This window comes from Macrobrachium rosenbergii, chromosome 3, assembly GCF_040412425.1.
Source record: "Macrobrachium rosenbergii isolate ZJJX-2024 chromosome 3, ASM4041242v1, whole genome shotgun sequence".
Lineage (NCBI taxonomy): Eukaryota > Metazoa > Arthropoda > Malacostraca > Decapoda > Palaemonidae > Macrobrachium > Macrobrachium rosenbergii.
Window position 1 is genome coordinate 60,997,967 of NC_089743.1, and position 13,676 is coordinate 61,011,642.

Below are 13,676 nucleotides of genomic sequence, written 5' to 3' on the forward strand. Positions count from 1 at the left end.
ATTCTCTCTCTCTCTCTCGCGATTAAATTCAAGCAACATAACTTGGTTTCAGTGACAAAATCTCTCTCTCTCTCTCTCTCTCTCTCTCTCTCTCTCTCTCTCTCTCTCTCTCTCTCTCTCTCTCTCTCTCTCTCTCGATTAAATTCAAGCAACATAACTTGGTTTCAGTAACAAATTTCCCTCTCTCTCTCTCTAGATTAAATTTAAACAACATAATAACTTGGTTTCAGTAACAATTTCTCTCTCTCTCTCTCTCTCTGTAGAAAAAATTCAAGCAACATATTAACTTAGTTCCAGTAACAAATTCTCATCCTCTCTCTCTCTCTCTCTCTCTCTCTCTCTCTCTCTCTCTCTCTCTCTCTCTCTACAAAAGATTCAAGCAACATACAGTAATAACTTGGTTTCAGTAAAAAATCTCTCTCTCTCTCTCTCTCTCTCTCTCTCTCTCTCTCTCTCTCTGATCATGACAGGTCAACGTCCTCTCCTATCACACTCATCGCCTCCTCCTGCTCTTCATATCTCTTCTTGTTGCCTCATATGAAAGCTCCTCTTCTTTCTCCTTTACTTCAGCCACTTTGGAGAGGATGCTCGCTTGCATATTTTTAAACTCTTTAATTCCTTCTTTTTTTCATGTGCAATTGAAATCTTCAATTTTGCAGGCTTTAATGACTTTAGTTTCGAGGGGGTAAAATAAAGCGAGTCTCCTAAAAAAATCAGAACCGGATGCATACATAAATACATACACACATCATATATACATATATATATATATAGTTACATATGTATATTATATATTTATATATGTATATATAATATATTTGCATATTAGTATAGGACCTTAAAGGAATGGCCCACAACACATTCAACATGACAAAACAAAACGAACTTTATTAAAAAAGAATATTAAGAACACTGACTTTAATATTTCTGAAGTATTTCTCATAAGTTTCAACTTGCATTTTTCTGATATTTTATTCTTGAAAATATCCATCGCAATTCCGGCAAACCACAAACCTCCGCCAAGGTTGAGCAATCTAGCCCCCAACAAAAAGATACGTTCTCCTCATACGTTACATTCCTACCTATCTCGATACGTTCTCCTCATACGTTACATTCCTACCTATCTCAAAGTCTAATTATTAGCTGGCAACGAAGAGATCCATCTTTATGAACATTTCCACCAAAATTCATACAAATAAAACCACTTGAGTAATTCAGGTAACAAAGAGGCAAATAGACTGAGCCACAATCATAACCTCATCGAGGGTATCAATTCAGATGTTGTGCAGACGATAATCTCCTGACCCTGGTTGCGCCAGGATTAAATCAGGAGTAGATTGAAACAAAATGAAAGCAGTTCGTTCAGTTGTTTTCACTGGACAGGAATACAAGATAACACTTCTTTTATTTTATGAACTCTTTTGTTGTTTACGACGTCACAGATTATTCTTCGCTGCGTCATTTGTGTGAAGATAATGCCTTCATGACCATAGTGATGAAGTTGCTGACTAATTTTGAGACAATATATAAACTGGAGTCACCTCCTATGATCAATCCAGTTGATGTGAAAATAATGTAGCAGATACACGCACATACGCACATACGTTCCGAGCATAAGCCTGTCGGGCCCCGAAGAATCATGTTACAAATTGAGGGTTCCTTTGCAAAATGCATGTTTATCAGAAGCTATTACTTATGTCGAAGTATTTTACGATGCCTCTAACCTTAATACCACGAACATGTGAAGCAATGATAGTCGAGATATAATAATAACAATAATAATACCAAGAACAACAATAACATTAATATCATTTGAATCATTGTATAACTCCTAAGAAGATGAATGTGTTAGTTTAACATTGAGGTTTGATGCTTTATTTAATAACATGGAAAGTGGCTGACATATTACTAATTATGTTCCGTGAAGGTTCGTGAAAAAGTTATCAAAATATAATAAAAACTATTATTATTATTATTATTATTATTATATTATTATTATTATTATTATTATTATTATTATTATTATTATTATTATTATTATTGTCCTTTTGTTGTTAAATATACCTGGACATCGTCCCTCATAAATAATATAACCATCATAACAAGAAAAACAATCCACCAGTGAGGATCCATTTTGGCTACATTTAAACACTGACAGTTTGCGTAAGGCAATCATAGGTATGCAAGTAATGCTGCGTTTGCCATCTGGGTACGAGAGGTGCAAATGATGTCCCTTTGTTATGCAAACATCATGATGGGATTGGTTGCAGAGATGTACGGACGAGCGCGCGTACCACACACGCACGCACGCGCGCACACACACATACACTATATATACACGCACAAATACCGAACATCAGAATTGCTTCATATTTCATGCATTTGGATCTAAGGCTTTGCAACGACAAGCGTATCCAAAAAGTGTGAAGGATATGAGAGCTGAAAGGGCACTGTGGCTATTACAATTACATACATACACACGCACACACATACATACATACATATATATATATATATATATATATATATATATATATATATATATATATATATATATATTTATCCCTTTAGGAGGGGGCAGCCCCAGAAGCGGACAGCCAGCACAGCCTTCCGGTTTCTCCGCAATTATTCTTTGCAGATAAGGCTGGTGGCATTTCGCCTCATTTAACCTCCTCCCCCTGGAGGGGGTGACTTTATTAAACGTTACCCGTCCGGTTTTCAACGAGTACTCTTGGGATAAGGTTGCTAGGTCCCCACTATCCCCATGTGTGTAAGAGAGAGAGAGAGAGAGAGAGAGAGAGAGAGAGAGAGAGAGAGAGAGAGAGAGAGAGAGTAGAGAGAGAGAGAGTACCTCTGAGATGGAGACGGAATTTCACTGAGAAAGAGAAAGAACGGCAAAACTTACACGTATCCATACAAGAAAAGCACATAACGTAAACAAAAGCAAAACGTCAACAGCATCAATATTCACCTGAATTTTTCGAGTTGCGATCAAACCTTAGAACGCTATAAGAAAAATTTGTCATGCCTGCCATCCCGCCAATTTACTCTATCGAGGTTAACGTTCTCCACAACAGAATCTAGAATTTAGGCCAAAGGCCAGGCACTGGGACCAATGAGGCTATTCAGCGCTGAAACGGAAGTTGACAGTAAAAAGGAAAACCCCGCAGTTGCACTATAAATCAACTGTTAGGAGAAGGTGGAAATTAAATGGAATAAACAAAATATGAACGGAGTAAAGTAAAAGGAATGGAATGGGTTCTAGCTAGGGACCGAAGGGACGCTGCAAAGAACCTTAAGTAATACCTAACCCCCTACTGGGGCGTTCCCCACAATGGAGAGTTAGTGACTATTTACGCCCGTCTAAATCCAGATTCAGACATTCCGCTTTTGGGACAGGCCACACTCAGACAAGGGTATACGTTGGCCGGTTCAGTCGGTCTCCCCATAGACAACATTTTTCCCCCTTCCCAAAACGGGTATTAATAATCACTGAAACTAACATCCCCAAACGGAGAACAAACTAAACGGAGTAGACGATCCGACATTAGAAAATCATTTTCACGATGCCTTTTACGACACACACATGAGACTTCGTATATGGCAGGCTGTCCAGGGAACATGTAAAGCTTGATAAGCGACCTTAATGCCCAAGATAATCCAGTCCTTTGCTCTTGTAAAGGGAGAACTATGACAGGGCGATATTTTTGAAACCCTTATGAGGAACTTATTTATGTAAGTCTTTACTCAAACAGAAACAAGTGTAAACATTACGATGCCCCGACGAGAAGGCCTCATGGTACTGAGTACAGAATGGAATATTCTTCTTCTTTTTCGAAATGGAGGAGAAATAATGGATAAAATTGAGTCAACCAGTGAGAAAGCACGAGGAAAATGCTGACTCTATGTTCGTCAGTTGGACAAGAATTTAAAACACTCAAGGTAATTACATCTTATTGTACAGTCAAAATATCTTCCTGTCACAAAAAAATAAAATGATTCTGTCGATATAAAATACAATTCGCATTCCAAAGAAAGGAAAAATAAAGGGAGAAAATGAATAGCCGTCTATCTTGCCTCCCATACTCGACAGAGAATCAGAAATTCACATCATCTTCAAAAGACCTCTGAACAATGCTATTTTCGAGCTGGTTACTTTACAGAAGACAGCGATCATTTTAACTCAAGCTGTCTAAATGGTTCAGCAGTGAACGATGCATCCTTATGCATTTGCATGAAATTTTAAGTGTTATGCACATAAGCAGTTCATTTATATATATATATATATATATATATATATATATATATATATATATATATATATATATATATATATATATATATAATTTGAATATATATATATAAATATATGAATATATATATATATATAATTTTATATATATATATATATATATATAGAGAGAGAGAGAGAGAGAGAGAGAGAGAGAGAGAGAGAGAGAGAGAGAGAGAGAGAGAGAGAGAATGAGAAAAACCAAACCGTTTCCCATGACAGATGGCAGTTTAAGATTAAAACAAATGAGCAATCATGGCCCTCTTAATCCTAAGACTGACCAACCAAGCACGAAACCCCAGGCAGAAAGAAATGTTAACAGTTAAAAGGGTAACCCCTAAGAGATCTCTTCACACATCAGCATCATGAACGAACACAGAGAAGGATTCACGCAACCACAAAGAATTAATCATTAAAAACCTCAAGACGGTCCCATACACGTGCCGATGTTCATGTGAATGACTCACACGGAAAAATAATAAATAAATACATTACGGAAATTTTTCAGTAGACATATTACATATCCATAGATTTATATGAAAATAAATACCTACAGGTTGCGTCAAATAGCCTGCACTTTTAATAGTTCGGGGATGAAATAGGTTTGCGTTCTACATCAATATTCAAATATGAATTGTGTTCCACATAAAAGAATAATAATAATTACATGACTTGGGAAAATTTTTCAGCAGACATACTGCATTATTATACATCGATAGATTTATATGAAAGTAAATGCCTACAGGTTGCATCAAATACACGTTTAATAGTCAGGAGATGAAATATGGTCTGCCTTCTACATCGATGCTCAAATATGGATTCTGTCCTACATATAGAAGAATAATCATCAAATATGGACAGCAGCCACCGCCAGATAATTAACTAAAAGCTGCACTACAGTAGGTGGTACTCACCGAAATCCGCCTCGCAGACGTGTTGCTGTGGGTGGCGGTAGAAGCAGGAACATGGCGACGCTGGAGACAGTAAATCTGCCATCACAGCCAAAACCAACGCCAGTGTCAAGACGCCCATCCTGTGTCGAGCAGGGGAAGAAAAGGTGGAATGGTTAAAGTACATTTCGTGTTATGCACGCCGCATCAAAAGATAAATACCATGTTTTCACATAAAAAGGTGGTTGACCTTTCGTGTCCCACCCTGGCAACATAGACCTCATCTCTCGAACCTCTTCCTCTTCTGTTAAAAGTGGCCTCTCTCTTTCTTCCTATAAGATTTATTTTGGTTCGTCACTTCCGTTCAAGGAAGGAGCCCCTCCCTGCCTTCTTCCCATCAAGAGGCCCACATTCATCAAGTTGGAATCGCTAAGCTTGCGATTTCACGGTTCAATGGCGCCTTTTTTGCCATTACAGCCAACGCCTAGAAATCTTTTCCTTCTAATTCTCTTTTCCTATGTTCATGTTCTTCTAACAAGCAAAACTGTTTCTTCCTACTTGGGTAAGTTCCAACCCTCTTCCTTCCTTTTTCCTTATCTTATATTTTCTTGCTGACTAATAACAGAACAAGTTATAGAGAACGGATATAAACAAAATTAAGACATCAGTGACGCCAATTAAGCCTTTTTTGCGAATGCTTCAAAAACTATTTCGAGAAACATAAACTACATATTAATACAATATAATCAAATACGTGCATGTCTACGCCAAATAACACTACCTAAAAAATGTACATTTTCTGAAGAAGGATTAGCCGAATATAAAAAAATTAAGAAAAATATGATTAATGTAAACTATCTGTGACAACAAGTTAAGATTACTGCACCGAAATTCTAATATTTCCTGAAAGTTCTTATTATGCATCGTTAATACATATAGAAATAGAAAATATAATCGTGTTTTCTAAAATTCATTCAAGTACTGCAAACTAATTTACGCCTATCAAAACATTTTACGGTACGTTATTGCAACTAAAACTCTGCAAAATATAAGATCGTGTCATTAGCTGTGTCAATTGTTTGTCGAAAATCTTTACCGACACAGAAGTGTAAAATTTTCAGGTTCTTTAGATTTGTCCAAAATGGAACTGAATTGCATATAAAATTTAGGCCAAAGGCCAAGCACTGGGACCTATGAGGTCATTCAGCGCTGAAACGGAAATAGTGAATAAATTGTTAGGAGAGGGTGGAAAGCAAGAAAGAGAATATGAAAGAAGGTACAGTAAAAGGGACGAAAGGGGTTGCAGCTAGGGACCAAAGGCACGCTGCAAAGAACCTTACGTAATGCCTACAGTACACCGCATGATGTGCACTGACGGCCAAAATCATTCCACTTATTGATTTCGAAGCTTCAAACTATCCGTCTGGATATTCCTCTCCTACTAATGCCACTTCGTTTGCCTTGTCTTTGAAACCAGTCCTCCGAAAGAGCATTCATGTGAGGATGAACACTTGTCCCACCAGAGGGCATTTAGAACAGCGAGCTTCGCAGGACTGCCCTTTCCTGTCACAGGTCTGGATGCAGATATCACAGAGTTATAATGACGCGACATTTGGCTCAGAGATGACATCCCCAGAGCATCCACTGCGAATCTGCTCTTTCTGAACATTTCCACTAAAAGACCGACAATAACGGAATAAATCAAGCAAGCCCCATCAACACCAGAATGTGAAGGTGCACTTGTGCAACCAACTTTCCATTAAATATTAGTTGTAATCTGATATAGTGGTTAGTGTCGTGACATGCCACTCAGATCTCGCGGGTTCGCGTCTCCCCCAGGGCTATGAAAAATCACTGGCTCTATATCATGATCAGTTACTGCTGCAGTGTGGGGTCTGCGGTGGGAGGTTGAAACCAACATTCTTTGGAAGCTTGAATTTCAAGTCAATGGCCCTGTGTACGTTTTCCATGTGAATAGGTTTCATCTACTGAAACAACAACAACAACAACAACAACAACAACAACAACAATAATAATAATAATAATAATAATAATAATAATAATAATAATAATAATAATAACAACTAAATGGTTTAGTGTTTCAACAAAACAGCAAAGAAAGTGGCGTGAACCATGAATTCTCTCAAGGTAACTAACGTGCATGCAAATATTCGTCCCACACGACTGACAGACGATCATCGGAAGGACAGAAGCAGGAAATGAAGAAGAAACCTCCCTTCAAGTCTTACGTACACCAGGCAATAAATCGAACTGAATAACCAAAGCACGAAAAACTTCTAACGTTCGGCAATTGAAAGTGCATCGGTCATTCAAGGATCACGATGTCTGTAATTCAGAACACGAGCCCCAGATATCGCATATTCAGATATTTCATAAAACTTCTTCGTTTTAAAATTAAGTTGTACTTCGTTACGCTGAGGTTCAATCATCTCTGATTGGTTAATATCTGCACTGCAATTACCAAGATGTTTCTGAGAAGCTCCAGGCTGTCTAAAACATGTCATAACTGGCTATCTAAAACACGAAAAAAGGTTAAAGAAAAAACGGGGAATACACAATGTATTCAGAGTACGAATATTATGGGAATATTTCTTAAATGCACCATGACAGAACTACAGCTTAAAACGTTATATATCTATATATATATATATATATATATATATATATATATATATATATATATATATATATATATATATATATATATATATATATATATATATATATATATATATATATATAGTTCTAAGTGTGTTTGTGTGTGTAGGCGAAACATATCCGATATGTACATATAAAAGCATTTCAAAATATGATGTGCTCCAGAACGCACACAAAATTACGTTGCTTACAGTCTCCATTTATTGATCTGGTCTATCTATATCTTTACATACACAAAATATATATGTATGTGTGTGCGTGTGTGTGTATATATGTACATACACACACACACACACATATATATATATATATATATATATATATATATATATATATATATATATATATATAGATTATGTAGAGAGAGAGAGAGAGAGAGAGAGAGAGAGAGAGAGAGAGAGAGACTCTAGACGCGCTCATCTTCTAAATCGGCCGTCCCAGCCCACGATTATCATATTGTCCTTGAAGGAGTTGACTAGAGTCTAGACAACCCACAAAACAAGAGTGCCAAAAGCCACCCTCAGTGAGAGAACGAGTGAGTGAAGGGCGAGTGCATACTCTCATGGCGGGCTTCCCTCTCAGTAAACATTCCGTTTCCGCTGAAAATGGTGTCTTGGTTGACCTTGGGAGTGGAAACCCCTTATCAGGGAATGACTGATCAGTCTCATGTGGATTTTCAAGTTATGCCAAAGCACGTATATCCTATATGTAGAGTGCATTAATTCACCCTTAGATTGTATATCCACAACAGTGGCCTTGCTGAGTGACTGCTAATCAGCAATTAAATCTAAGCTTGCTGTAATATATATATATATATATATATATATATATATATATATATATATATATATATATATATATATATATATATATATGTATATATATATATATATATATATATATATATATATATATATATATATATACATACATATATATATATATATATATATATACATATAAATATATGTATATACAATATATATAATTATATTATATATATATATATAATATATATATATATATATATATATATATATATATATATATATTATATATATATATTATGCACATACATATACATATTTATACATGTATATATATACTTATATGTATTTTAAACAATACGGAATAATCTGTGGTACGGTAAATTGCTTATGCATTTATTACAAATTCTTCATGAAAGGAAACAATAATCATGAAAAATTATTAAGAATTTAAAACTCCCAAACAATAAAATGGTCCACAAAAATTTTTCGCAATATAAAAAAAATATTATTTTCTTAATTTTAGTAGGCAAGCAATTTAAATAAAATAAAATTTTAGTTTTCACTTGGTGATAGCAAAAAAACAAGTAAAAAATGCGCCGAAGTTTCTTCGGCGCAATCGAGTTTTCTGTACAGCGTATAATGCTGTATGAAACTTTCAGCCACGGTTCGGTGGTGGTCTGTTCTATATCGTTGCCAGACGCACGATCATGGCTAACTTTAACCTTAAATAAAATAAAAAAAACTACTGAAGCTAGAGATTTGGAATTTGGTATGTTTGATGATTGGAGGGTGGACGATTAAAATACCATTTTGCAGCCCTCTAACCTCAGTAGCTTTTAAGATCTAAGGGCGGACAGAAAAAGTGCAGACAGACAGTCAAATAGCCATCTTAACAGTTTTCTTTCACAGAAAACTAAAAACCCTTTGTTTGGTAAATGAAATGGAATGGGTGAATAAACAAACCTAATCCCTAAACAATCAAGAGGAAATAGCTTGGAATCTTTTTCAGGCACTCATTAAATGCACCAAAAACCGTAGAGCGGCTGCGGTAAAAGAAGCCTTTCATCAGATTTGTTTTCTTAACCAGACGACCAGCTTCCCATTCGAGTTAGAATAATCTAATTTCCTACCCAGACCCCTGAACACCCACCCGAGAAAGAGCGAGAGAGAGAGAGAGAGAGAGAATTAACAAATAAAGTATGAAGTTACATACTTGGCAAACCCACAAATAATTCTAAGCTCATATAAGGTTATTGGACTTCTTGTCAATATTAGTTTTAAGTATAAAAAAAAACTATAAATAACTATAGTGACACCCACAGCAAGGATAAGATACCAGCACTAGCGGATCGGGGGCGGGGGCCACCTAGGCACGTCCCCCCCTTAAAAAATGATAAAATAATATTAAAGATTTATATAATAACATAAATGATAAATATAAAAATGGGAAAAAATAAAAAAATCGATTATAGAAATAATATATATATATATATATATATATATATATATATATATATATATATATATATATATATATATATATATATATATATATATTATTATGAAAACTGGTGCACCTCCACGAAATTTTTCTGGGTCCGCTAGTGGTTAACCCATACACTATTTTAAAAGCAAGTCCCTAAGGTCCCATGCGCAAGCAACGGGTAGCAGCTGACAGGCTGTTAGCCATTATGAGGCCTTTTCATAACACTCACTCTTCATAAGCACCTTAACTGCTGAACTACTGAAAGTAAGTCCGAATAAGCAATGTATGTACCATTTAGACCAAACGTCACAAACTTGGATTAATGACGTTTTCATGTCAGTGACCACCCTGCCCTAGGAAATAATAAGAGAAGAGATTTTACGTTTTGTTCAAGTGTCACAATACAAAATTAACAAAAAAATAGCTAACATAATAACAAACGTACAAGAAAATCCTTGCAAATATATGAATTGAATGGAAAACAGACAACATAATTATACAGTTCAAATCCACCTTGGCACTGTCAGAACAACTTACGACGAAAGTTTTCAGCCAGGCGAGAAAACGATTGCATCGTCGATTTTGGCATTTGGGTACGTAGTTTGACAAGAATGACAGCTCATGTCCAACTTTAATTTTCTGTAAAATAAAACTATTGAGATGGCTTTTTGTCTGTCCGTCCGCCCTCAGATCTTCAAAACTACTATGGCTAGAGGGCTGCAAATTGGTGTGTTGATCATCCACTCTCCAATCAACAAACATCAAATTGCAGCCCTCTAACCTCTGTAGTTTTTATTTTATCAAAGGTTAAAGCTAGCCATGATCGTGCGTCTGGCACCGCTAAAGGTGCCAACAACACAGGCCACCACCGGGCTGTGGTTGAAGGTTTCATGGGCCGTGACTGAAAATTTCATACAGCATTATACACTGTACAGAAAACTCGACTGCGCCGAAGAAACCTCGGCGCATTTATTACTTGTTTTAACTCTCTCTTTCTCTTCTCTCGAACTTTCAACAATAGAATGCAACCCTGTGCATGTGACTTGTCCACGAAGTACTGTACATTTTATTGCTCAGGTCAGCATCACTGGATTTACGGGATCATGCACCGTTCTTGTAAGAATTACGGGGGATATAAAGATGTTTTCAAAATGCATTAAAACATGTCATGAACACACGCCAACAACTTATTGTACACACATCTCAAACAGGCTGAAGACAAGTCAACGACTTTCCTGGTGGTCCTTACCAATGTTCATACGAAATTATCGAGGACTCGCCAAATGTTCGTTCTCCACTGGTGGTCACTGATTTGTTTTCAACATTTTTGTGATAAGTATGCGATAAACTGCATACTTTACGGCATGTTTTACTGCAGCGTTGAAGCACCCTAACATTACTAGTAGACCCAAGATGGTAAAAATGAACGTTTTTGACTCCCGAATAAAGACAACAGAACAATCGATAGCGAAAGAGCAGTATGGATTTAGGCCATGAAAAGGATATGGGAGTCAAGTGTTTATTATGAAACACTTGGGCGAGACGTTTAACAGAAAGGAAACGCGCCAAATGTTGCGTATATGCACCTACAAACCTTACAAACAATTGATATTTGCAACGTGGAGAGTGTTTAGGATATATGGCATAGAATGTAATTTGTTGAGGGCAATTTAAAGTTCTTTTATGATGAAAGTACAGTAAAGCAAATGATGCTTTAAGATATGCAAACTATATTGAGCAATAACTGTAACAGACCGCCAAGGGAAATTATATGCAAAAGACTAGATCTAATGCTGATTAATATTTCACTGATCTGAAGACAAGTGGTGTTCAGTAAAGCAGCATTACTGCCGTCATTAAAAATAGGTATAATAATAATCTTGTAACGAATTTTACAATATTAATGAGACCCGTAATAGGGAAAAGCTTCTCCAATCACAATTTAGTGAGGAAATATGTAAGACTACGTAGATGAGAGAGAGAGAGAGAGAGAGAGAGAGAGAGAGAGAGAGAGAGAGAGAGAGAGAGAGAGAGGGGGGCTGGAGATAAGTGACTATGACAACGGTTGGTTTAAACTTCACGGCTTTTAGAAGGAACACAATTCAAATGTTCTCAACAGAACTGGCGACTTTGCTCCTTCAAAAAGGTGTAAATAAGAACTAGATTTCCAATGAAAGGGCAGGAAAGGTTGGCATTCTTCAGCGAACCTCAGCGAGAAGTTGCGTTCTTACCATAACCGACGAGCTGTCATTATTACGTGATAAATCTGCCCGATTTGAAGAAAAAGAGAAAAGAAAACACACACACACACACACACACACCGTCACAAATATTAAATTTTTCGTTCATGCCATAACTTTCTCAATTTAATCTTATATGGAGAGAAATCCACCAACCACTATAACTTAAGTCTTATAATAACAGACTGTAAGGGATTCAGATTTCAGAGCCGATGAAACACAGTTTTTCTGCAACGACTTTTTACCAAGGCATCGGATAAAGGTGAAAGTTGGCAAATGTATATTTTATAACCCTATCTAATTTTTGAAAGTATTATTTAGTACCTAAGTTCGGTAGTTTTGATATCCATAGAGTAAAATGAAGTCGCCGGTGCCGGAACCGAGAAATTCACAGACAAGGATCCTAAAACAATTCGTTACGTAAACGTAATATGACGTCATGAGGCTCTACCCATCCGCCAGGTAGGTATTGAACTTAGGTACAATAATACTTGAAAAAATTAGGTAGGGTTATAAAATATACCTTGCCAACTTTCGCCTTTATCCAATGCTTTGATATAATGTATTGCCGAAAAACCGTGTTTCATCGGCTCTGAATTAAATCCCTTGGCAGATACCATCTAACTTGCTCGTCTCAGTTTCCTCTTCATGCAAACAGTATTTAATTATTACAAGTAATTTACGGACCAATCAAACAAATCATAATCCATTAAAATGAAAACGTTACAAAAAACACATGCAAGAAAATCCTCTTGCCGACAAAAATAAAATTCCATGCAAAACGACATGCACCAATATCGAAATTCTAAACCTGGTGGAAGAAACCTAAGGGATAACCTTCCCATCACGAAGAACTCTGCAGTAATTACAGGCGTTCTTCTGTGGTGAAAGTTTTGTAAATATAATGCATTCACGGAGAGGAGCGCTTAGTTAAGGGTTGTCGCCCCTTGGAGGGAGGAAATGGCCTCAGAGTGGCATATGAGCCACTTCTCCCGAGGCCATTTGCAACCAAACTTGTTTCCTCCTATAGATTCGTGAGCAAGGAAATAATAGCATCCTGGCCACTCTGCTTGGAGTGGAAAGTCATCTATAACGTTTTTCCCCCATATCTTGTACCGATATTGCAAAAAAACCATAGAAAGAATAAAAGGCTAAGTTTTGGAGATTTAAATGTGCACTTATGAATAGCAGAACAGAAAATAACGTTTGATGGCTGAGTTATTTCAAGCGAGGAAGCTGTATGTTTTGGCAATTAGTTGAGGTAACGGTGAAAGGGCAGTGTGTGCATGAATGAAAAAAAAATGAAAGGTGCAGAGCTAG

General features: G+C 36.5%; 1 protein-coding gene across 5 annotated transcripts in view; it reads right to left on the minus strand.

The window, feature by feature from the left end:
* Timp (Tissue inhibitor of metalloproteases) overlaps positions 1–13,676 on the minus strand; it is a 212,732-nt gene that overhangs the window by 176,010 nt on the left and 23,046 nt on the right. For all 5 annotated transcript variants that reach the window (XR_010858267.1, XR_010858266.1, XM_067133843.1 and 2 more), the window contains one exon: positions 5,206–5,324. Coding sequence is in view for 3 of the 5 variants with exons in the window: in XM_067133843.1 (XP_066989944.1) it covers positions 5,206–5,323 (118 nt within the window). In the remaining 2 variants the exon portion in view is untranslated. The remainder of the gene's footprint in view (positions 1–5,205; positions 5,325–13,676) is intronic.